Below are 26,367 nucleotides of genomic sequence, written 5' to 3' on the forward strand. Positions count from 1 at the left end.
AAACCTTCATTTCCGTCCAGGAAAGAGGGAATGCCGGAGAAAAGGTTAGGTTAGGGAGCCATTGACGCAGCACACCACTACCTACTTATATTGTGGTTGTCCTTCTTCTGGCGATCCTTGTCGATGGCGTTGGGGGGCGACAGACCACGTCCTACGGGAAGGTTAGGTTAGCCATGTCGGGGCCCCGCCGCGGCGCGCCGCCGGGGTTGGGGACCACACTGAGACAGGCGTTTAGGGCCCAGGACTCTCCGCTCAAAATTTAGACGGAAGCATGCAAAGTTTCAAGCGGGTGGCTCGAAAGCTTGGATGCTGGCGCTAAACTTCCCGGACGCTAAACGCTTCTCCCAGTGCACAGTGGATTTGCCAGAATACCGCGGTGCAGGCGGCCAAAACTCGAGACGCGTTTTGAGCTCCAGAGTCGGTAAACAGGACTCGGACCGAACGTGTGACCCCACCAATGGATTCCTCGTACGGAGAGCAGTCCATCGGTAGGGTCACACGTTCGGTTCGAGTCCCATTTAGCGACTCTGGAGCTCAAAACGCGTCTAGAATTTCGGCCGCAACCAGCGGTCCTCTGGCAAATCCACTGTGCAGTGCCTCAGTGACTCTGCTCGGCTGCATGCGAGTAATGGTCACGACGTACTCATGTTATGGTTGTCCTTCTTCTGCCGGTCCTTGGCGATGGCGTTGAGCTCGGCGTCGCTGAGGTTGTGGGGCTCCTGCTTGACGGTGGCGAGGGCCACGTCGGAGAGCGACAGCGAGAGGTCCATGTCGGAGCAGGAGCCCTGGCGCCGCAGCCCCAGCAGGCTGTACATGCTGTCCGTGTCATCCTGCGAGTACAACACTGTTAGCCGTGGAGCGCCTTCAAGCGGCATCAAAACTTGCAAATCGAAACGTGCATCGTGACTGCACTTATCCGACTCTGCAATTAAAACAGCCTTGCCTACCTGGAGGTCCAGTGACAGGTCCGCGGCGCTGTCGGCAAGCTTGATCTTCTCCTCCAAGGTGGCGGCATCGCACGACAGGAAGTCGTCCAGGACGTCCACGTCGGCCTGCAACAGAGCGCGGTGCGTTTCAAACACTAACTATCCGCACGGCAGTGGGCCAAAAGACCGGTGGAGGCGGCCAAAACTCTAGACGCGTTTTGAGCTCCAGAGTCGCTAAATGGGACTCGAACCGAACGTGTGACCCCACCAATGGATTCCTCGTTCGAAGAGCAATGCATTGGTGGGGTCACACGCTCGGTTCGAGTCCCATTTAGCGACTCTGGAGCTCAAAACGCGTCTTGAGTTTCGGCCGCCTCCACCGGTCTGCTGGCCCACTGTACGTCCCCGCCGCTTATCGACGGATTCGCCGGCAGCCTTCCCCGGCTCCGCCCTGCCGGCCCGGCCCGCCGACTGCCTCGGCCCTGGTTGTCACCCCGGTGACGATTGCCCAACGGCCACTTTCTCAGGACTGGAGATTGCAACGCACGAGCCCGTTTCAAAATTCCCGCCAAAAGTCCGCCTGCTGGCTGATTGGCTCCTATCGGACTTCCCGCCAAAAACAAGCCCGCCGGTTGGCTGATCCAAAAGTGGCGGCAGATGGCAGCCTCCCCATTGGCTGGTGGCGCAGAGCCGCAGTAGCTCGCTAGCAGCAGCTTGATTGAATAGTGCAGCTCCTCGTAACCACGGACAATAGCGAGTCCGGCGTACGGCCGCTCGCGGAAGCCGGCCAAGCTCAGAGAGGTTATGGCGGCCATCACCGGCAGCCTTCGCTCCGCCGCGCAGTGGGCCAGAAGACCGGTGGAGGCGGACAAAACTCTCAACGCGTTTTCACCTGCAGAGTCGCTAAATGGGCCTCGAACCGAACGTGTGACCCCACCAATGGATTCCTCGTTCGGAGAGCAATCCAATGGTGGGGTCACACGTTCGGTTCGGGTCCCATTTAGCGACTCTGGAGCTCAAAACGCGTTGAGAGTTTTGTCCGCCTCCACCGGTCTTCTGGCCCACTGTGCGCCGCTTCGCCGCCACGCCGCCAGGGGGCGCGCAGCGCGAGGCTGAGGCTTTGCACGAAAAGCACTTGAGGCCTCGGCGCGCTTCGCGGCTTCGCGGCGCGTGGGGTCTCCAGCCTTGCATGTCTCGCCAGTCTCGCGAATCAAATAATCGCTGGGATTCGACGTAAGCCGAGCCAGTGCCGAGGCGGCAGCGTGGCGGCGGGGAGGTGCTAACCGCGGTGCGTTTTATGGGCTGCCAGCTCGGGCTGCCGGCCCGCCGACCAGGTGGTAATCACTCCCAGTTTGAACCGGACCGACGCCATTTTGTTTCCGACGCAAAACGGAACGTCGCCATTCTTGCAAGTCGCCACCCTGCACAGTGGGCCAGAAGACCGGCGCAGGCGGCCGGAACTCTAGACGCGTTTTGAGCTCCAGAGTCGCCAAGTGGGACTCGAACCGAACGTGTGACCCCGCCAATGGATTGCTCGCCGAACGGGGAACCCATCAGTGGGGTCACACGCCCGGTTCTAGTCTGGAGCACAATTTCAGTATCTGATAATTATAATTAATTATTTTTTTCGAAACTAAGGCAGTAGGCCTGCACCGCGCCACGATGACGTCTTATCAGTGGAGATAGCATAGTAGCAAGGTGCGGCAGAGAGACAAGGAGAGACAAGGCGACACACGGCAGAGGAGCACCATGTGTAGAAGAGTAGCAACGTGCGTCGCTCTGTCTCTCTCGCACGCCTACGGCGCCTGGCGGGGCGCCGCGCTAGTGCGACGGAGACAGGGCGACGCGTGGGCGGTGGAAGCAGCCCCGGCAGCCCCGGACACGGCCATGAAGAGTACCAGGACGACCATGAAACGAATGACCATGACACGGCCCACACGCGTGCACCAAATTGGTCCTTCCATGGGCAATCGGAGCAAAATGGAGTAAGTTTAGCGTCCCGGTTACCTAATCGCCCGCACGGCAAGGACACTGTCAAGAACCTTCCAATCGAACGAGCGCCATCAGTTGACATCATTCTTTCTGCCTTGCGCGGGGCTTACCGCGGCACTCAGTGGGCCAGAAGACCGGTGGAGGCGGACAAAACTCTTGACGCATTTTCAGCTCCAACGTCGTTAAACAGGGCTCGAACCGAACGTGTGACCCCACCAATGGATTCCTCGTTCGAAGAGCAATCCACTGGTGGGGTCACACGTTCGGTTCGACTCCCATGTAGCGACTCTGGAGCTCAAAACGCGTCTACAGTTTTGGCCTCCTCCACCGGTCTTCTGGCCCACTGTGCGACAGTGTCAGGAGGCGAAAATTCCACCAGCGTCGAAGTTGCCAGCATCATCCTGCCTACAGGGCCGCAATTCTCCAGAGCAAAGTCCAAACGTCCTGGAAGGTAGGCTGAGGTTGGCAACCCTTTTGACTCTGGTGCATCGTCTGAATTTTTGTAGCAAGACGGTCCAGCGGCCCCGCTGTGGCTCGGCAGGCGCCTTCTGGGTAGCCTTCGCGCTCACGGCCGTGGTGGCCGTGGTGCCTACCCCCACGGTGCTACGTTCCAGCTCCAAGACCACCACACAGTGGGCCAGAACCCTTGGTGCTGGTCAATATCCCGGATGGGTTTTGAGCTCCAGAGTCGCTAAACGGGACTCGAACCGAACGTGTGACCCCACCAATGGATTGCTCTCCGAGCGAGGAATCCATTGGTGGGGTCACACGCTCGATTAGATCCCGTTTAGCGACTCTGGAGCTCGAAACGCGTCTAGAGTTTTGGTCACCTCCACCGGTCTTCTGGCCCACTGTGCGCCATTTTGCAGTTCCCGGGCGTCTTTTATCATGACGATCGCTAGCCTTGTGTTAATATCCAGACACTGGCAAAAACTATAAAGTAGACTTCATAACACTAGTTTTGTTTTCGAAATTGAAGTGTTGGTGCGGCAGCAAAGACAGGCCCAGTCGGCGGAGCTTTCGTTGTTTGCGGCTGTAAGTGAATCAAGCCATTCCAATTTTTTTTTGGTCCGTAATCGCCAGCATTAGAGTGCGTCCTGGAGGATTAACGACAGTGCGGTTTGCATCGTCATCAAAATCTCGTATGTGCCATGGCCGAAACAATTCCGGCATCCGGTACCCCGCGGTACCCCCACTCCACGGCACTGTCAGAGTTCGCGTGAAACCGGATGACGGCATGCCAACAAAACAAAGCCAAAATATCGCGCCAGTTTGTTTCGTCGGTTCAAAAAGTGGCGCGTTCGATTCCTCGAGTCGAATGCGCGGTTTGCGCAAGGAAGGGGGAGAGAAGGCTACCCTCGCAGGCTGCGTTTTCGAGTGCTGTTGCGTTGGCACCACTGCTGTTGCGATGAATTGATTACTTAATAATCCTTGTGTCATTTCGAGTGTAGGGTGGTGTCCCAGCGCCACATTACGGTGGAGCACGCAAGCTCGGGCACCGCTCAGTGGGCCAGAAGACCGGTGGAGGCGGCCAAAACTCTAGACGCGTTTTGAGCTCCAGAGTCGCTAAATGGGACTCGAACCGAGCGTGTGACCCCACCGATGGATTCCTCGTTCGGAGTGCAATCCATTGGTGGGGTCACACGTTCGGTGAGGTCCCATTTAGCGACTCTGGAGCTCAAAACGCGTCTGGGATTTCGACCGCCTCCACCGCTGTGCACCCTTGTCGCTAGGGGTGGCTCGGACGCGAAAATCGCTCTGCGTCGCTCGAGACCTCGCTCCGCCTCGCTCTATATCGAGTCGTTGTTTTGGGAGCGATAGTCTGAAAAGCGCGTCGTCGGGCGGCACTGGGATGGACCCTATTGGTGACAATCAGTGCTTCATTAAGGCCGTGCCTTGAGGCTGTGCGCGCCTGCACTGCGAGCCAGCTGTAACACCACATGGCCCGTCAGTGTGTTGGTGAGTGTTGGTGTGTTTGCCCGACCGGCCGCTTGTCTATCTCCCGACGACACTTACAGTGTCCGAAAACCATCCTATCAATGCAGAGTGCCACGGAAGGAGCCTCTTAGATTGTATACGCCACCTGCCACCAGTGGCGTGCGCAGGGGGGGGGGGGGGGGGGTCAGGGGGGTCAGGGGGGTCATGACCCCCCCCCTTTGGCCACTAGACAGCCGCCTGAAAGGTAGGCAAATTGCGTCACTTTCCCCCTGTAAGTAGGCAGAAAGCGTGGCCTGACCCCCCCTTTCTAAATTTCTGCGCACGCCACTGCCTGCCACAGCACTCTAGAAAACGCCGGAGTGGGGATGCTTTGATTCCAAACTGGACAATCTGACCACAAACTCCAGCAAACTGCGCTGTGTAGCAGGGCAGGGCTCTGCGCGACGGAACTCGGAAAAAAAGGAGCATTGAAAAACGCAAATATGACCAATTGTGACCAAGGTGTCAGTGGGTCAGAGCACCAGGTGTCGCAAGAATGATTCCATCACGTCAAGAGCGGATCCGTCCACAGAAAAGCCAAAAGAAACCGGTGTGGCAACAGAAAAGCTACCAAATTGATTTGATAATAGTGATAGTGTCTGGCGGCTTTTTTTTATGGTCTTGAGGCCCGTGTCCCACGTCCAGAGGTCCATCAGCCGTCTGTCTGTCTGTCTGTCTGTCTGTCTGTCCGTCCTTCCGTCTGCTCCACCTATCCGTGCACACCGGAGCAGCACGCGAGGGAAATCATGAATGGGCCAGCCATCAATGAATGGCGCACGTGTGTGCGCACGCGCGTGCATGTGTGTGTGTGTGTGTTCACTGTAGCGAAACGGCGTTTATTGCGTCAAATATGGCAGCCGACCGCCGCGAGGAGGACGGGATGAATGAATGAATGAATGAATGAATGAATGAATGAATGAATGAATGAATGAATGAATGAATGAATGAATGAATGAATGACAAAAAAAACAGACCGCCACAAACTTGCTGCAGTTGACGGTCAAGAGGAAGTGCACTGACCACAAATCGGCTTGCTGATTTAACTTTGAATTTCCGTAACACACCATAGACACCACCGATCCGTGATTGATTCAAGCAAGTACTTCTAATAACTTTTTTTCTGCCAGACAAAGTACAAGAATGGTCTGCAAATATGTCCGTGATGAATGTACCGGGTTCGCACGATGAGCGATGGATGCCGAGGAGCGGCCACAGCGAGCTAGAGCGAGGTATAGCGAGCTGGAGAGCAACCTTTTCGTCGCCCATCTCTGTTCCGAATCATCATCATCATCACCTGATTGATGGCCCGGCCACGGTTCAAGGCCGCCTCTTGTTGTTGTTGTTGTTGCGGTCGCTATTTGTTTCCAATCGTCCGGCGCCTTTGACTTCATGCGGGAAGCGTGTAAAGTCGGACATGATACACTTCAAAATGCTTGACTACAAGCCAAAGTCATTCACGAGAAAAAAATATGTGAATTTCAAAAATAAGTTTTCATGGATTTTTTTCCTATTATTAAAAATAGCAAAGGCTAGAGTTAGTTCAGAACTCGACGCGAAGAAAGCCACACGCGACGTGCAAAGAATTTTTTTTCGTGTAAGAAATATGTCAAAACTGTATGCACTGTGAGAAAAAAGTACGGAACATGTCTGGTCAATAATTTGCCTGGAACGTCCGTACTTGCCAACTACGGAACTTCCGTACTTTTTTTCCGTACCCATTTGCATGGGTTCATATGGAGCAAGTACGGAACGTTCAGTACCTTTCTCCGTACCTCCGTACTATTTTTCTGTACAATTTCCGTACAAAAGTGCGGAATTTCTTACAGTGTGTGTGTCTTTTTTTTTCAGAGGACAGCGGCGCTGCTCATCAAGGACAGCCACTGGCCGCGCCGCGCAGCGCCGCGCTGTCCGGCCGCTGTCCGACTCGGAACTGTGTCAACGCGCCGCACCGCGCCGCACGGCGCAACGATGCGGCACGAAGTGAGTGAAGTGAAGTTCGCGGCCGTGGGTTCGCCTCCCGCCGCCGGCGGCCGCCAAGCGACGCCAAGCAAAAGCCGAGCCGAGCCGCCTGCGGAATACAGAGTAGCCCTTCTCGCGCGCCAATCGGCATAAGGCCGGCTCCTGGCTAAACAACAACAACATCAACAACAACAACATCATCAACAACCAGCAAACGGATCGTTCATTTTATAACCATGGAAATTTTATCGATAAGGTCAGTTCGGTGACATTGACCAGTATGCACCTTCTCAGCACGTTGATTTGATGTAATGAACGGAAGAAAAGTGACTGACTTTTCGTCATTTTTGCTCGACAGTGTTCCGTGGGGGAAGTTCCGGCGTGCGTTCCTGGAAGCGCACTACGTGGCCACTTTCGGGAATAAAATTCGAAACCGGCCTCTACTCTGCATGCATGCACGTGGGACGGTCCTTCCTACCAAAATCGCTCTTTACCCCCCCCCCGTTCCGAAACATAATTGTGGGAATAGAAATTCTATGCACCCCCCACACACACACACACGAAAGCGCGACACACCAAAACCGAAACGACTACATTGTTGGCACGACGCACGTTCAACCAGGTCGTGGTGGCTGACTAAGTGCGGTAAATTGACTTTCACACATTTACAAGCGGTTGGCAGTCGAGAAGAGGCTTTACCGGCCGCCACACTCTAAGTGCAATTAAGGTGGGCTGTTACCGTCAAAGAGAGGAGCTCGCATGGCCAAAAGGCAAGCCGAAACAGGCAAGCCTTGCATCGCACGCTCAGGGCGGGGTTGCCTACCCTGGGGGCTGGTGGGCCGGTTCGACCCGGTTACGCCGCCCATAAGCGATCCGGTCGGGCTTTTAAAACGAATTCGTCTCAACGCGGAGGGCGCTCTGTCTTGCAAGACACCCGTCTCTCTCCCTCTCACAAGGTACTCCTCGCAGGATGGTGATACTCGCCTCGGGCATATCCGGGCATGACACGGCGATTTTACCCTCCCCCTCCCCCATCTCTCTCTCTCTCTCTCTCTCTCTCTCTCTCTCTCTCTCTCTCTCTCCCACCCCACACCCACGAATCATCGCCACTGTGACGCAGCCTGCATATTACGCATTTCGCTGGACGAACCGTTTTCTTTGCCGGTTTTGGAATGGTCGCGCAAAAAGATACCAATCAATTCGATTTTGTTTCAAAATATGTTTACGGCAATTTTTCTTGGTTCAGTCACCACACGGTACACCGGTCAGCACGTGGAAGGAACTCGGAAAAACTTTTTTTTTTTTTTTTAGGAACGTGACCGTTAAACGAGAAAGGTGTTGGGAAAACGAGAGAAAATGGGAAATACAGCCACGACAGGAAGTGCATCGAATCGCGGACGTGCACAACGTGCCACATCACTTCCGTCAAAAAGGCTTCATTTCGATCATTGTGACAGTCACTGGTTTTGCGCCTAACGCATGCAAGTACGCCAAGTAATCGTAAAGTTTTTCTTGTGCGTTATTTTTTAAAGCGAGCTATGATTTTACGGAAGGGAAGAAAGGGAAGAAATCACTGTGAATTTCGGTGTACAAATCAAATGAATTTCAGTTGAATTTCAGCCCAAAACTACTGAGTTTTGAGAAGAATTTGGGTAAATTTTAATGAATTTTAGTACATTTCAAAGTTTTGGTGAATTTTGGAGTACAAATTTGCCCTCAGTTATTTCCCTTCGAAAGGGAAACGGAGCATCAAACGTCTACAGACTCTCATCCACTTTGGACTTTGGTTTTGACTGAAAAGGGGCACAGTGCATCGAAAATCTGCAAACACTCAAAAGTCTTTTTTTTTTCTCCTTTATTTTTTAAGTGCCGTTGCACGCCGGCTGGGCCCCGAACTCGGCACAGCACAGGCACAGCCTAGCCAGGCATGCCCCTGGTAATCGAGTCCCTGCTTGGAGAGGCACGCGCTGCAGTGGCACCGCCATCTAGGCGCCACCAAAGCGCCAGCACGAATATTGAAATGGCAACAAAGACTCTGCTACGCTAGTGCAGATCACAGAGCGAACCGACCTGGTTCCGAGTTCTTTAACCTGATACTGATGCACAACTCAGGGAATCAAGACTCAATTTTCACAATTTGACGGGGGTTACCCACTCCGTGAACCATTCCTAATTATTCCGAAGTTTCATTCAGTGGAAAGTCATCCGGGGATGAAAACAAAAAACACTGAAAAACAAATGAATACGATCGAAAATCCCCGCTTGTATCGTGGGATCAGTTTGGGAATCGTGGGAATCTGGAATCGTGTGTACGGACATCGAAATAACGAGTACAAACCCCTGTCAACTTTTCCCTGATTCAAAGCTTACTTGGAATCTCGAAAGTGCATAAGTGGCGCTAATTTCTCGATCCACATTGTAAAGTGGGTCGGCCGACCACACGGCGTCTCGGTAGCACACGAACTAATTTCAATAAACCAGAACACATAGTGACAGAGTCTCCGGCAAACAGGCACGCTGAGATAGCAGAGTGACTAGGCTGTGCCGGTCGGGGACGAAGCTAAAGCAAAGCTAGATCCTCGTCAAACTGCTGTTCGGTAGGCACGCGTCCGGGCAGGTTAACCGCGCACTGTGAGAAAAAAGTACTGAAAAAGTGCGGAACATGTCTGGTCAATAATTTGTCTGGAACGTCCGTACTTGCCAACCACGGAACGTTCCGTACTTTCCTCCGTACCTCCGTACTATATTTTTCTGTACCATTTCCGTACAAAAGTACGGAATATTTTACAGTGCGGCAGGTGCTTTGCCAGACTTTGGACAATGACGGCGGTAACGACTGGCTGTGGCGCTACAGTGCGTTGCGTACACAGTGTGTAGCACACGGACACTGTGAGGACGAGTCCAAAACAGAGTCCGGGAATCGATTCAGACTTTGCCCCGCGGAGTACCCAACCCAGTCATTGCGCCCAGTTCCTGTTGATAATCCTTTCCCGAAACACGGCAGTGGCCTCGAGCTTGACTCAACATGGAGCGCAGCACGCTGGCAGCACGGCGCACCACAGTGGGCCAGAAGACCGGTGGGGGCGGCCAAAACTCTAGACGCGTTTTGAGCTTCAGAGTCGCTGAACAGGACTCGAACCGAACGTGTGACCCCACCAATGGATTCCTCGTTCGGAGAGCAATCCATTGGTGGGGTCACACGTTTCGTTCGAGTCCCATTTAGGGGCTGTTCATAAAATATGTCACGCGTTCTTGGGTCATTTTTGACCCCCCACCCCTCCCTCATCACAACTTCGTCACATTCGGCTAACCCTCCCTCCCCTCCACCCACTTGTGACGTATTTTTTTTAGCATGAGCGAGAAATCGCGCAAAATACATCAGTTAATTTCATTTCTCTAAGACTTTACACTATCGAGTAAAATAAACGCTTTAGTAAGTTAAAAGACAATTAATTAACTTCGCGGGAGGGCGTTTTCATTGCTTACCCACCCGAAAATGTCGTATTAAACGGGTATTTTTAAAAATACGTCACAAGACCCAACACCCCTACCCCCCTCAGCGTCACAACTCATCACACCTAGCCGATACCCCCAACCCCCATAAAACGCGTGACGTATTTTATGAACAGCCCCTTAGCGACTCTGGAGCTCAAAACGCGTCTGGAGTTTTGGCCGCCTCCACCGGTCTTCTGGCCCACTGTGCGCACCGCGAGCACCACGGCCGAAGCCAGCGAAGCCCTGCCGATGGCTACGCGGCTACGCTCTCATCATGTGCACACTCACGCTATCACCCACTCCGGTAGCCGGGTCGACTCGACTCGACTCGGCTCGACTCGGCTCGACTCGGCCCGGCTCGGCTCGGCTCGGCTCGGCTCGGCTCGGCTCGGCTCGCACTTCCGGATGCGGCGGCCTGTTGCAGTGTGTGTGCATGTCACGACTTCACAGGCGCCCGTTTTGTTTCATCTGACAAGGTTCGAACATGCAAAGTATGCGTCTACTATTTTCAAACGACAACGTTCTCAGCACTGCCGGTTCAAACCGAGCGCAGAACCGGCAGAAAAAGGAATTTTCGATGATTTTCGGGAAGCCAAGGCTAAGTTTACGAAAATAAATCAGTTTCGGCAAGTTTGAAAGAGATTTTTGTCGCGTTTCGCGAATTTCGAACGCAACAAGCCAACTACACTTTAGGACGTTAACCTACTTGTTCGGTGGCTCCGTCTTATCCGTGCATACCTGCAACAAAAACAAACAACCCGCATAAAGACATCTGCATCACAAAGATATCGCAGGGGCACAGCAAAAATTAAGCCACCGGGAAAATCAGTTGTCGTTATAAAAAGAAGGGCAGTCTCTGTCCATTTCAGACAGCAGCAACACCAAAAAGGGCAGTCTCTGTCCAATTCAGGCAGCAGTAACAGCACAAAGGACAGTCCATGTCCGTTTCAGACAGCAGCAACAACAACAACAACAACAACAACAAAAAGGAAAGACCCTGTCCATTTCAGACAGCAGCAACAACAAAAAGGACAGTCTCTGCCCATTTCAGACAACAAAACGCTCTCGCGCCGATCCATAAAATAATTTCTCGTCCCGAGCCACAATGCTGAATCACTGTCTTAGGAGGAAGCCGTATAAAAAGCCCATCACACGGGCGCGAATGAAAATGGCGCGCCGTCGCCGTTTTTATTCCTCGCAGTGTAGGCCATTGATAAGCGCGTCCTAGGCGTGTTCACACATTACGGCGTCTGGGAGTGACGCAGACCGTCTGTCTCTCTCGCACTCATGGGCGCCCCGAGTAGGTGCGAGGGAGACAGACAATGAGTCCGCTGGCGCCGCCGGTACGCAGTTTCGCCACCCAGATGGCGCGCGCGGCGGGAAGCGGCACTGGCTGTCGCTGGCGTCGCGTCGCGTCGACCCCCTGCGGCGAGGCTAGCTCACCCGAGGCTGCGGTTGGCCCGAGGGGACTCTAAGGGCGGCCTGGCTGCGCGCTGCGCCTCGCGAGTCCATTGTCCGAGCGGCCGTAAGTCATCTAGATCCTGGTGCAAGGACGGCCGCACTGTACTCGTTTCAAGTTTTGGCGGGAAGTTACTGGAAGCTGCGGGCAGTTCCAAAACCGGCCTTCAAGGGGTCCCCAACCGGCGAAAATCGGTGTACACGGGTGAAAAAGTCATTAAAAAAGTCACTAAAAGTCAAAAAAGTCAAAAAGTAACAGAAAAACCACTATAAAGTATCCAAAAAGTCACGAAACAGCCTTTAAAAATGCCAAATTTCAATGAACGCTGGTGGAAAAGTAACTTTTTAAGTCAAAAAAGTCATTTAAAGGTCAAAAAGTCAGTTAAAAGTCAAAAAGTCATTAAAACGTGTGAAAGTGAAAATAGTTCCAAGGCAAAACAGTCGCAAAAAGTCAGAAAAGATACTCAAAAAAGTCACAAAAAAGTCAAAAAAAACAATCAAAAAGTCACAAAAAAGTCAAAAAAACAATCAAAAAGTCACAAAAAAGTCAAAAAAGTCAGTTTTGACTTTAAGTCAGTGTACGCTCGCCGGCTCGGTTGGGGACCCCTTGCCGGCGCGATCACGACGAAGGGAGTGAACTCTGGACGAGGGGGGAACAGCTTCCCAATTTGACCACATTCCACATTCAGGTGGCAAAAACGCCTGTACGTAGGCAACATGTGTGGCTAAAACGCCAGAAATCTGGCACATTCTCGCACATTCACACAATCATTGTAAACAAAATTTTACAGTGGGTCACCCCTCGACTCTGGACGAACTTGGATCCCCCCTGCCCCATTTGACGGGGCCCGGGAAAAGCCCAGAAAAGTGGTCGATTTGAGTTTTTTTCCGTCCCTTTCTGGATCCGCCTTGCGTCACCCAAAGGGAAGCGCTCATTAAGCGGCCCACACAGTGTAGCGGGTACAGTGGGCCGGCGCCATGGACGGTCAAGGACTGCAGAAGCAGATCTCCCTTCGCAGAAACTCGGCTACGGAAAATAGTGCCGCCGGACTGGACGGGGTAGCAAAACCCAGCCTCGGCAGAACCGCCAGTGCGTTTGTTGAAGTCTGACTCGGCGATTAAAGTCGAGAAAGAAGAAGGTGCGTGGAGCAATCCAAGGAAAAGGACGACGGTGGAGATGGCCTTCGATGCGGCCCAACAAGATGCAACGTTCCGCATTGCACGCCGCGGCACGACGACGCGTTCCACGACACGTTCCGCGTCACGTTCCGCGTCACGTTCCGCGTCACTTTCCGCGTCACGCAGAGCCACGAGCGTCACTCGTGACGTGTCCACAGTGGGCCAGAAGACCGGTGGAAGCGGCCAAAATCCCGGACGCGTTTTGAGCTCCAGAGTCGCTAAATGGGGCTCGAACCGAACGTGTGATCCCACCAATGGATTGCTCTCCGAACGAGGAATCCATTGGTGGGGTCACACGTTCGGTTCGAGTCCTATTTAGCGACTCTGGAGCTCAAAACGCGTCCGGGATTTCGACAGCCTGCTAGCGCCTGGCGGGTAGGCAGTCCCGTCGAGCCGCGGCGTCGGCGGGCCGGTATCGCCTCGGCAGCAGGGGCCCGTCTGTCGGGTCACCCTGGCGGGCCTGACGGGCCTGACGGGCCTGGCGGCGTGAATCTGCATTCGTCGAATTTGACGCCACCGCCGACGCGCCGATGTGCCGGTATGGCGCCGCGCGGGGATCAGACTATCTCGCTATCGGCCACGCCGCGCCACGCCGCCACGCCGAGCCACGCCCACCAGCGTCTCCAGATTAGGACAAAAGTCGGCACACGTGTGCACGGCACGGCGCGGTGCGCAACGGCACGGCATGGCACGGCATGGCACGGCGCGCAACGGCATGGCACGGTGCACAACGACACGGTGCGCAACGGCACGGCGTGGCATGGCATAACACGGCACGGCGCGCTACGGCATGGCACGGCACGGCGATAGCGCATTGGCGACGGCCCGCACTCTACACTCGAATTACCGACAGTTGGCAGCAGGCTCATACAGAGTTGTCATCGTGACAAGTCTATGTAGCACCAACACTGCCAGGCAAAAAATAATAAAATAAAAGGGTTTACGAAAAAGGGCCGGCGATAAAAATAGGAAATCTAAAGCGAAATTGATGAATTATTTTTGTTAGATTTTTAAATGTTGTCCTTCTTTCTGAATCGGGTTTGAGGATCTGTCCCGCCGTCGCCCCTGAGATGCGGGCCCGCGCCAGCCCGCCCCGGAGTGGTCCCCAACAACGTGCCCACATCGAGGCCAGCGGACGAAATCTGTCAATGAGGGAAAACGAGAACTGCCGCCAACTTGACCCATCCTGTGAGGACCGACCGGAATCAATTTTTGGGGTGACTTGCAACGCCTCCGAAATGTGACAGGCATTAAGAATAATCATCCAGGATTGTTTTTAATTTTATTAGTGAAGCGATGCGGTTGTAAATTAAAACTATTACGTTGAGGCATTTCTTCGACTCGAAGCACTCGACTGGTCGATAAATCGCACATCGATAGTGCATAAATCTGTCCTGGAGGCGAACTTGGCGAGTCGCGGGTTCGACCCCGGGCCGGGCGAGGGTTTCCTTTCCACCGCGAGCTGCTCGGAACGGCTTATAACTAGATGGGGCCACCTGCCCGCGCTGCCTTCGGCCCCTTCGGGCCGCCCTGTGCCTGTACAGCCCAGCTTGCTATATTTCACGAAACTTGGCGCGGACCTCGGCTCGCCTGCCTCGACCGCTTCGGCTCGGCCGGGCTTCGGCTCTCTTCGGCACTGCTCGGCTCGGTTCGGTTCGGCTCGCCTCGGCTCGGCTCGCCTCGGCTCGGCTCGACGCGGCTCGACTCGGCTCGGCTCGGCGCGGCTCGCCTCGGCTCGGCTCGACGCGGCTCGACTCGACTCGGCTCGGCCGGCTCGGCTCCGCCCCAGCCGGCGGCCCGGCCCGGCTTGAATTCACTCATAAGCTCCGCTCGGCTCGGCGTGGACTACAATGAGACGCCGTCTCTCTCGCACTCGCCCCCCTTGGCGCGCCTTGGCGACGGGGACGGGGCGAGAGCAAATTCGTCTCCAATCAGACGACAATCTATCGTTATGTAGCGGCGTGCTAATGGCTGACGTCTATGAGCAAGCGTGCGTGCGCGTGCGTGCGTGTCTGTCTTGTCCGTCTGTCTGTCTGTCTGTCTGTGTCTGTCTGCCTGTCTGTCTGTTTGTCTGTGTCTGTCTGTCTGTCTTGTCTGTCTTGTCTGTCTGTCTGTGTGTGCGCGCGCGCATCGTAGCCCGCGCAACCCAACATTGAATGGCTTTAATCGTTAGCAGAGGCTGGCCCGCGGGGTTAGTGGTTCGCGCCTTCGCGCCCCGGGGTGCTGCCGGCCCGGGCCTGGCTCGCCGCTTTTGGAACATACCCTGAGCGACAAGCAGTGGATTGGCCTAGAAGACCGCTGGAGGCGGCCAAAACTCTATAGACGCGTTTTGAGCTCCAGAGTCACTAAACAGGACCCGAAGCGCACGTGTGACCCCACCAATGGATTCCTCGTTCGGAGAGCAATCCATTGGTGGGGTCACACGTTCGCTTCGAGTCCCATTTAGCGACTCTGGAGCTCAAACCGCGCCAAGAATTTTGTGCGCACCGGTCTTCAGGCAAATCCACTGTGCGACCAGACTGACTGCCCGATTCCAAACGCGGCGTTCGGTTCGCACGCCGAAGCCAAGTCGTAAAAAAGCCGAGCGCAACTCGCCCAAAGTTTTAATAACTCCAAAAGCGGCCGATCGCACGGCCATGGGCAGGCGGTGGCGGCGGCGGTGGCAGCGGTAGCAGGGCGACGAGCCGAAAAGGAAAGCCGACCCGACCGACCGGGCGGGGCGGGGCGGGACGTGGTTTACTGACACGCCCTGCCCGGCGTGGCCCGGCCGCCTCACACCTGCGTCACAAATTAGAACGGTAACGTCGCATTGATGATGCCGCGTGGTGACAGCCGCGGGCCGGACCAGGGCCACGGGGACCCCGACGGGGACCATGGCGTCCAAAGGGAGCGCCGCCACCCGCCGCACAGTGGGCCAGAAGGCCGGTGGAGGCGGTCAAAATCCCGGACGCGTTTTGAGCTCCAGAGTCGCTAAATAGGACTCGAACCGAACGTGTGACCCCACCAATGGATTCCTCGTTCGGAGAGCAATCCATTGGTGGTCACACGCTCGGTCGGAGTCCCATTTAGCGACTCTGGAGCTCAAAACGCGTCCGGGATTTTGAACGCCCCCACCGGTCTTCTTGCCCACTGTGCGCCGCCGCCAGGCACGCCAGAGGCCCAGACGTCGCCAAGAAGGGCATAAAAGCGACGCAAGGTTTATCAAACTCGGCAGTGGGTCAGTGGGTCTTTAGTACAGCACCGATCCCCGCATTGCTAATTCCACCTGTTTTCACGGTTGGACATAAACTTTGCTGCGGGAGGATCCAGACACCCCCCGCCCGTACCAATAAAACCGACTGTTTTCGCTGTTTGATTTATCCCACTGTGCTTTACAGTGGGGAGTTAGAGTGTCGCGACTTGCAGTGTAGTCCTGGAGCCGGGTCCGCAGGGCAGGCAGGGCCGGCTGGCCGCTCGCGGTCACGGCGAACTGGCGGAGCGGGCGGCAAGCGGCGGCAAGCCAAGACCGCCGCATCTGCCTAAGAACGCCTCGGCGTTACGGCGTTGTTCCCGAGGTGTAACGCCTCGCTGCGCCGCTTATCTACAAGGCGTTCCACGAGGCGTTCCACGAGGCGTTCCACGAGGCGTTCCACGAGGCGTTCCACGAGGCGTTCCACGAGGCGTTCCACGAGGCGTTCCACGAGGCGTTCCACGAGGCGTTCCACGAGGCGTTCCACGAGGCGTTCCACGACGAGGCGTTCCACAAGGCGTTCCACGACGAGGCGTTCCACGACGAGGCGTTCCACGACGAGGCGTTCCACGACGAGGCGTTCCAGGACGAGGCGTTCCACGACGAGGCGTTCCACAAGGCGTTCCACGACGAGGCGTTCCACAAGGCGTTCCACGACGAGGCGTTCCACAAGGCGTTCTACGACGAGGCGTTCCACAAGGCGTTCCACGACGAGGCGTTCCACAAGGCGTTCCGTACGACGAACAGCATGATTTCAGACTTTTCACTCTCGTATCTTTTTTTCTTGTTGACGGTGATGATTTGACACGCACAGAAAACGCAAACGAATCCATGCAAATATATTAAAGCGCCCCTTTGCAACACACTAGAGTATCTTGAGATAAAAAATAATGAGCGTCACGATCATTGTGCGACACGCGGACGCCGCGTCACAAGTGCAAATGAAAACCACTATCTCTCTCTCTAAGCTTTCTACCCGGCAAAGCCGCCGGTCGAAAAGATAAGACAAGTGCTCAACGTGTAAAACGTCAGCAAAAAAAAAAAAGGGAAAAAAAATCCAAACCTAAAAATTCACGTTTTTGAGAAGATAAATTAATGGTGTCCTGCCTCACGGTTTGGCCGTGCCACCTTCCTGTGAGAGATGTGTGCGCGCGGCTGGCAGAGAGAGAGAGAGAGGGAGAGAGAGAGAGAGAGAGACGTGTAGGTGTGCGTGAGAGTGTGTGACGTGAGGCGACCCGTTTCGCCAAAAGACCGGTTGGCACCACTGCTGCGCTTTTGCCGCGAAATGAAACGGCTCCCTGGGACTCCCTGTCCCCCCCCCCCCAAGCCAGCCCCGCCCAATCGCAGTCCAATCACAACAGAAAGGTGTCCGGAAACTCTTTTCCCCGCCACGCCACTGGGAGTGAGTCCGGGCAACGAAAGCGGGGGCCGTCTGGGAGTCGCCAAGGCGCGGACGACAGTTCAGTGCTTCAAAGAACAACGACACTTTTGCAACTAAAATTTCCGACTCTTTTCGTGTATTTCCGGACGGACACACAACGCTCCCCAAACCGAGTCGTTATCACGCGAAAAGAAGGCGAAATGCGGCAAAATCCCCGCCGGTCCGACAAAGACTCGCAAAGACCACCAAGGACGCGGCCAACACTCTGAGACGCGTGGTCCCACGCCATTTCGACTCGTCCCGGGAAACAGCGGCGCGGCCGGGACTCGCAGTGTAGGGTGCCGGTTCACACGGGGATCCCGGCCGATCCCGGCAGCGACCGAATCGAAACCGACAGTCGCATCCTCGGGGAACGACGAAGTGACCCCACCAATGGATTCCTCGTTCGGAGAGCAGTCCATTGGTGGGGTGACACGTTCGGTTCGAGCCCTGTTTAGCGACTCTGGAGCTCAAAACGCGTCTAGAGTTTCGGCCGCCTCCGCCGGTCTTCTGGCCCACTGTGCCAGGCCCCAAGGGCACATGTCAATACTCCTATGATGGGTGAGACAACGCGGAACAGGCGGAACAGGCGTACCACAAGTCCCTTCCCCTCTTCTGTTGGTACCACTGTCAAGGCCGCGTGCATCTCGCCGGGCGGCGCCGGGCGCCACGGCACTCTACCACACTGCCCGCCGCGCTGGAGGGAAACGGAAAATTCCTGCATTCGCTTCAGTTTCCCTCACAAACTTTTCCTCCATTTATAATTTACAAACATTTTGCGTGGTAAGGTACGGGAAAGTTGTTTACCGACGTGCTGCCGAGGGGGGAACAGCTTCCCTCATTCGTTGTACAAAATTTCACCACATTCCACATTGTGGCAAAAACGCCTGTAAATAGGCAACATGTGTGGCAAAAACGCCAGAAATCTTGCACATTCACACAATCTGGGTCACCCCTCGCGTGCTGCCCAGTCAATGTTTGATCGGCGCACTTGCGGCTGCTAAAACATATTATTTTTTGGCGCGCGGTGGACGCGTTCGAGGTCGAGGGCGTGGAGGGCTGGCCGGCGGCACCAAGGACTTGGGCAAACGAGAACCAAGGCCGCCGGCCTGCGTGTCACTGGCGCCCCAGAGGTCCGCGACGACGCGCCGCACAGTGGGCCAGAAGACCGGTGGAGGCGGCCAAAACTTAAGACGCGATTTGAGCTCCAGAGTCGCTAAACAGGACTCGAACCGAGCGTGTGACCCCACCAATGGATTGCTCTGCGAACGAGGAATCCATTGGTGGGGTCACATGTTTAGTTCGAGTCCCATTTAGCGACTCTGGAGCTGAAAACGCGTCTAGAGTTTCGGCCGCCTCCACCGGTCCTCTGGCCCACTGTGCGCCGGCCCGGCGACAGGCCCGCCCTCCGGACATCCCAACGTTTGAACACGTCAGCCAGCCTTGTGCCCGAATCCCGGATGAGTGGGGAACCTGCCTTCCCTTCAGGGATTTGAATGAAGCGAGTTCCAGGCGTGAGAGGCGTCATGAGAAATTCTCGCCATTTGCACATCTAACGAACGAACAACGGTGTGACGGGGCCGCCAGCGGCGAAACGGCTCCGGGACGTCACCGATTTTGGCCAACTTTACACCGTTTCAAGACGGCCGGCGAAGCCTCCCTTTAACAGTGTGGCGGGCGGCGGCAGGCTCGCCACATGTCAAGCGGAAGGTCGTTGTGTCGCCGGAACGTGCCGACTGTTGGCACCACTGGAACGGGGTCATGAGCCCGTCGCTTCGTGTCGCTGTGTTGGCAGCGCCGGCCAGCGCCGCATCGACACACAGTGGGCCAGAGGACCGGTGGAGGCGGACAAAACTCTAGACGCGTTTTTAGCTCCAGAGTCGCTGAATGGGACTCGAACCGAACGTGTGACCCCACCAATGGATTGCTCTCTGAACGAGGAATCCATTGGTGGGGTCACACGCTCGGTTCTAGTCCTGCTTCGCGACTCTGGAGCTCAAAACGCGCCTAGAGTTTTGTCCGCTTCCTTCGATCCTCTGGCCCACTGTGCGACAGGCTAGCTAGAGATTGTTTTTCCAGCGGGCTGAGCCATCAAGTCTGCACTTCGCCACTGAGACCATTTTGTAGTTTGAAATTCGCGCGGCTTGACTCGTTTGCAGCGAACAGTGCATTACTGAATCTCCTACCGAGTAATGACTTAACCTCCAAAACTGAATCTCTTTTTTAAAAAAAGGGGTAAATTTCCACACATTTTAAACGCCGATCCTAAAAATGAAATTGCGCGGAGTAATAAGAGTGCGTAAGGTTAGTGACGAGAGTCCTCAATGGTGTCCGCAAAGCCATTGTTTACCAGTGGACTGCCCATGGAGCCCCTAGCCTTGTACAGGTTACTAGAACACACTGCCTCACGGCGTGACAGTGAAACATTGCCGTGACACTGCCGTGACAGTGTGCGGCACAAGTCGCCTCACGCCGCTGGGAGTGACGGGGTGATGTGACAACACCTGCCCAGACTATTACAGAGTCATTCAAATCAACACCAACTCCACGTCAGCGTCGTCGCACAGTGGGCCAGAAGGCCGGTGGAGGCGGCCTAAATTCTAGACGCGTTTTGAGCTCCAGAGTCGCTAAATAGGACTGGAACCGAACGTGTGACCCCACCAATGGATTGCTCACCGAACGAGGAATCCATTGGTGGGGTTACAGGGTCAGTTCGAGGCCTGTTCAGCGACTCTGGAGCTCTGCACGCGTCTAGAGTTTCGGCCGCCTCCACTGGTCTTCTGGCCCACTGTGCGTGGCTTTCCTGCGTTTCGCCGGCCGAACTCAGGGAAGTCTGAGTGCGCAGTCTAGTCCAGCTGTCCGCATAGACACAACATGTGTTCTCTTTGTGTTAGTGCGTATTTTCCAGCCTCCAGAGTGTCCAAGGCAAAGCAAATAAGTCCCACACACTTGGCAACAAAATAATTAAAGCTCCTGTCGTAACAGTCGGTGAGTTGGAGGCGAGTCATACTTTTCAGGATGCCACAACCCCCGCCCCTCCCCCACCCCACCCCCCACCCCCCGCCCTTCGCGGCTTGATTTGCACAGCGCAGGTGCGAAACAACGACATCTCTGGGTGATAATTCCATTTCGGGCCTCGCACAGTGGGCCAGAAGACCGGCGGAGGCGGCCAAAATTCTAGACGCGTTTTGAGCTCCAGAGTCACTGAATGGGACTCGAGCCGAACGTGTGACCCCACCAATGGATTGCTCTCCGAACGAGGAATCCATTGGTGGGGTCACACGTTCGGTTCGACTCCTGTTTAGCGACTCTGGAGCTCAAAACGCGTCTAGAGTTTAGGCCGCCTCCACTGGTCTTCTGGACCACTGTGCACTGCACGCCCCTTTTTCACAGTGTGCCTCGTGGCACACCGTGGCACGTCGCGACGTTTACAGCCGCAACACCTCTTTCCGCAAATCAGTCAAGCAAGTCCATTTGCCTTCGAGTGCCACGGCATGGCCACGACCGCCATCGTCGCTGGGCAATACGGGCAAATATTCTTTTACTAGCACCGCTCCAATGGGAAGGCGAGCATTAACTGAGCCAGAGAGAGAGAGAGAGAGAGAGAGAGAGAGAGAGAGGGGGGGGGGAGCAAGTGTGAGGTAGCCGTGGCCAGTGTGCTGGGTTTTCCAGTCCAGTCGCGAGCGCGAGGAAGAATCCAAAAAGAATCCATCCTGAGAGCCAACACCTCGGACAACATGAGGGACATGAGGGGAGGGGAGCAGAGGCGCCGATTCCGCGAAATTGTCACACCTCGGCGAGGCTCGGCCGACCCGAAGACCCGCACGATCCTGGAACGCACAGTGGGCCTGCAGACCGGCGGGAGCGGCAAAGAAATCGAAACGCGTTTTGAGCTCCAGAGTCGCTAAATGGGACTCGAACCGAACGTGTGACCCCACCAATGGATTGCTCTCCGAACGAGGAATCCATTGGTGGGGTCACACGTTCGGTTCGAGTTCTGTTTAGCGACTCTGGAGCTCAAAACGCGTCCAGAGTTTCGGCCGCCTCCACCGGTCTCTTGGCCCACTGTGAAGCGGCGGCGGAGGAGGGGGCCCGGGGAAGCGTTACGCAACAAGCAAACCGACCCAAAATGTGTGTCGCGCAGGAAGGTGCCACTAACTCAATCAGTTGCCGAAGCGTGCCACGCTACTTTATCTAGTATTCAATCACTTCTAAAGCGGGACACCCTAGGAGGTAATCCACGCTGACTCTGGTTCGAATCCCGGCACCTCGGGATCAGGGTGGGATTACCGAAAACGAACCCCCGACTGGCGGATCAACGCACATCGCGACTGACAACATGATCGTCCTTATCAGCCTCTGTCCTCGTCGTGTTCGGCCGGAAACGTGGCGGCACACCGTAAGGCGACACTCCGCCGTCACACGCATTCAACCAAGGATCCTTTTGATCCTTGCAGAACACCCAAATGCACCACTCTGCAAACTGAAGTGTGTACATAGTACACTCTTATTAGAGCATACTTCCAAGCACACTCTTATTTACAGCATACTTGCCAGGCACACACTAAAGTAGAGTGTGGCTGGCATACGCTAAATAAGAGTGTACCTTGCAAGTACACGCTTAAATGCACTCTATTAGTCCTATCTGAAAGCATGGGCCAGTTTAAGTGTACTTGCCGGGTACACTCTTATTAAGCGTGTACATGCAATGTACACTGTTTTTTATCGTGTGCCTAGCAAGTATGCTGTAAATACGTAAGAGCGTTCTTGGAAGCATGCCCTAATAAGAGAGTACTATGTACCCACTTCAGTTTGCAGAGCATGTGTGGCAAACGTGGGCACAGTAACAGTGGCTAAAGAGCTCGCGATATGAGGAAGCGTACGCCTGGTCACCCCACCGACTATCGACAAGCCCGATCGAACGTACGTGGCGAACGACAACAGTGTACAGCGAAGCACTGACTGTACGACCTCTTTATCACAACACTGATTCATGCGAGGGAAAAATGAGTCTTCCAGCGAACGGGCTGGCACCGCGCGGCACGCCCCCAAGGGGGCCCATCGGGGGCCCAACGGGGCTCACAGGGCCCCAACGAGCGGGGCAGGGACCCCCAAACAGTCCTTCCTGCACCTGGTATGCAAAGTCGGCATTACCTTAGCATAGATGATTGGGACAAGAGCCTCCACACATTAGTTCCCCTCATACACAAGTCAAGAGGGGCAGTTACGTACGAGGACGGCTACCGACAAGGCGCGACAAACCACTTCCAAATCTGTCCTCGTTTTTAACGACTCGATTTTCGTCACTTCTTTTCCAGCCTTGTGTCCATGTGGCATGGTAATATTTGGTAGAAAAACAGCACGTCGATATGGTAGGTTGCACGGCACAGTGGGCGAGGCGGACAAAACTCTAGACGCGTTTTGAGCTCCAGAGTCGCTAAATGGCACTCGAACCGAACGTGTGACCCCACCAATGGAATCCTCGTTCGGAGAGCAGTCCATTGGTGGGGTCACACGTTCGGTTCGAGTACCATTAAGCGACTCTGAAGCTCAAAACGCGTCTAGAGTTTCGGCCGCCACCACCGGTCTTCTGGCCCACTGTGCACGACCGAGTTCCGGGAGGGTACCCTTGGTGTGGCCACACTGTGGCAGGGCCGAGCAGGGCGCAACTAATCGGCGGCTTCGATTCGGCGGACCAGCATGCATCGGAACGAGCACACCGAGGCCGGCAGCGAGGCGACACCAGCCCTGGCAGGGCCGCGCAAAAACCGTGGAGGAAGAAATGCCTTGGGAAAGATGAAACCAAACACCGGAGAAAAGGGTCAAAATAGACGTTAACGCTAACGCGAAAGCAGATGATACTGACGAGAATGTTAATTTTAGTGTATTGCAATTCATGATTAACACGTGCATGGTTTAATGGACGAAAATGTTAATTTTGATTTAACTATTGAAGGTTCGAACAAGCTTCTCATATGCAACGCTCGACCAGCCGCCCTATCAAGTTTAATCCCGCATTGTGCTTGCTAGCTGATTTAACAATCATCTGCTAAAAACGACGGAGTAATAAGGTTAAGATACCGGATAGGAAAGGGCTTTAATACTAGAGAAAAGGGTTTGAATACCGGGATAAAGGCTTAAAAATGGCAATTGGAAAGTGCTTTGAAAAATTCAGACGTACGAAGAAAAGCTCTCAATACTGTACGACCACTAAGCCGCGGAAATGTAGCAATTTTATGGTGCCTACAGTACGATAGGAATCCGCCGGCGAAACCGTTTAAGCCCTAAACGACACCCAATTATGTCACAGGCGGTGTTGATAAGTATTTACTGTCGCCTTCTGGGGCCTTCTTTGTCTTTGTTTGCTATCAATGTTCTTTTCTTTGTTACTAGCTTGGAGTATGCGAGGACGGCAACGATTCCCCACACCCTCAGAGTTCAAAGAAAGGGTTGTCACTAGCTTCAAACAAGGAGAGCTCGCCCTGCCCAATCCACATGCCCCACAATGCAGTCAAGACGTTCACCCTAAGTAATCTGGCCGCCCCTGTGTACCCAACCCACTTGCCTGGGCCCTACCCCCGTCGCATGCAGAGTCACCGAGTAGATAACGGCTATCTTGACGAGCTGACTGCGAATAACGAGTCGTTAGTTCCATGAAGAATCGTTCCATTAAGTTCCACAAAGAACAGTTCCTCTCCATCAAGACCGGCCTTTCCCCAAGCGGTCCGTCCCACCCGGCCGTATTGTGCGAATCAGCCGAACTGGCGTTTTGTAACACATCCATCCGAGGTTAATTAAATCCGCTTTCAACGAGGTACCGTGAAAAAAAGAAAATACGACACCGTCGAAAAAAAATTGCTTTGCGAATATAACGGGGACAATACGGGCCGCCTTGTTCTTCCAGCAACCGGTTTTTAAATCGAGTTGGACAAGGCGCGGCGCGTCTCTCTCGCTCTCGAACCGAGTCTCGAACGGGCCCAGATCGTATCGGTTGCATCAGGCGATTTTGGACAGAGTAACACGAAATGTGATACTCCAGCAAGAGCGTGACAAAAGCCGCGCCGCGTTTAACGCGTCTGACACGCTGGAAAACTGTGCCCGAAAATTCCTTGTCCATGTCTAAGAAAAATTCCGCTCGTTGGCTGAGCACTGCTCCTCCCCTTGGAGATAATATGGTGATCCACAGAGCGATGATAGTGGCGCCGGCAAAGCCGCCCTCAGAGCTTTACTTGCTTCACGTGGAGACACTTCAGTCAGACTGACAGACAGACAGACAGACAGACAGACAGGCAGACAGACAGACGGACGGACAGACAGTGACACACGCCGTGTGTCAAGACACGCCGGGGTCACGTCCGAGGGCCAGTCGGACAGACAGACAGATAGGCACACAGACAGATAGACAGTCGGACAGGCAGACAGACAGGCGCGTCGCGCTGAGCCTAGTTCCAGCTGACGCGGCAGCCCGGCGGGCGCGAGCCACGCCGCCCGGCGCACAGTGGGCCAGAAGACCGGTGCAGGCGGCCAAAACTCTAGATGCATTTTGGGTTCCAGAGGCCTTAAAGGGGCCTCTAACTTAACGTGTGACCCCACCAATGGATTGCTCTTCGGACGAGGAATCCATCGGTGGGGTCACACGTTCGGTTCGACTCCCATTTAGCGACTCTGGAGCTCAAAACGCGTCAACGATTTTGGCCGCCTCCACCGGTCTTCTGGCCCACTGTGCGGCGTTTGCGAGTTTCGGCCGGCTTGCTGTCGCAGTGCTGCCACACAAGTCCCCACTTGAAAGGGTTGCCAACCTAGGCTTTGCTCTCGCGGGGTTGCCTAGACTGAGGTTGGCAACCCTTTCGACACGGGTGCGTCCCGGGGATTTCCGAGCTGGAAGGCGAGCAAGGCACTGCGATAAGCAAATTGCCAGCCCGTCTTATCGGCGACACCTCTCCGTGATTAAATTCCAACGTCCTGGTTCACACGGACTCCGCAGTCAAAGGACACGAAAAGCAGCGAGAATGTGCCGACGGCCTTCGAGCGCCGCCAGTGTAGGACGTCTCTGGCAGTGTGTCGCAGCCTCGGTGCATGCACCGGGCCGCACCGGGCCGCCGGCCAAAACATTTTCAGACACTATGTGGGGCTCCAATTCGCATCGAAAGCGGCGGGGCCTGTGGGGCCGCCAACGGCCGAGACTATCGAAATCGAACGATCGAGATTCGAGCGCACCTTGCACCGTCGCGAGATGATGTTGAAGACAGGCATGGTGCGCGGTGCAGTCCCTCACTGCCGCAAAACCATGACGCCGCGTCCACGTCGCACACGTCGCACGCGCGTCGCACTCACGTCGAAGGCACACTGACACACGGCACGCGGGTCGCGCAGGGCTGCCTGGCTACTGCCTGGCTGCGGCCGGACTGACACAGAGTCACAGACGAAGACTCGGAGACGGACCGCCGGGGACCGAGTACCGCGTCGAGTTGAGCGTCGCGCCAAGCCGGCCCGACCGAAGCGAAGCGCGAAGCGAGCGAAGGCCCGAAGCGAAGCTCGGCCGAGCCGAGCCGAGCCGAGCCGAGCCGGCAGCTCCGAAACCGCGCCGAGGCGGCTTCGGGTGCCCCGCAGTGCTTCGGCAGTGCTTCGGCATATTAGTGGCAGCGTGCCGGTCGCACAGTGGGCCAGAAGACCGGTGGAGGCGGCAAAAACTCTAGACGCGTTTTGAGCTCCAGAGTCGTTAAATGGGACTC

At 55.2% G+C, this 26,367-nt stretch overlaps 1 protein-coding gene across 3 annotated transcripts in view; it reads right to left on the reverse strand.

The window, feature by feature from the left end:
• The window catches only part of LOC117644568 (microphthalmia-associated transcription factor), a 31,783-nt gene extending 5,668 nt beyond the window's left edge, over window positions 1-26,115 (reverse strand). Inside the window, exons 1-5 of one of the 3 annotated variants that reach the window (XM_034384128.1) lie at window positions 25,853-26,114; window positions 11,056-11,087; window positions 948-1,052; window positions 644-830; window positions 86-151 (exon numbers count right to left, since the gene is read on the reverse strand). In XM_034384128.1, coding sequence (XP_034240019.1) covers window positions 86-151; window positions 644-815 — 238 coding nt within the window. In that variant the 5' untranslated portion in view covers window positions 816-830; window positions 948-1,052; window positions 11,056-11,087; window positions 25,853-26,114. Of the gene's footprint in view, window positions 1-85; window positions 152-643; window positions 831-947; window positions 1,053-11,055; window positions 11,088-25,852 lie in introns of all 3 variants that reach the window. The other 2 variants (XM_034384125.1, XM_034384126.1) reach the window with 2 other exon arrangements.
• Window positions 26,116-26,367: the final 252 nt, after the last annotated feature.

Source organism: Thrips palmi, unplaced genomic scaffold, assembly GCF_012932325.1.
Source record: "Thrips palmi isolate BJ-2018 unplaced genomic scaffold, TpBJ-2018v1 HiC_scaffold_18, whole genome shotgun sequence".
Classification (NCBI taxonomy): Eukaryota; Metazoa; Arthropoda; class Insecta; order Thysanoptera; family Thripidae; genus Thrips; species Thrips palmi.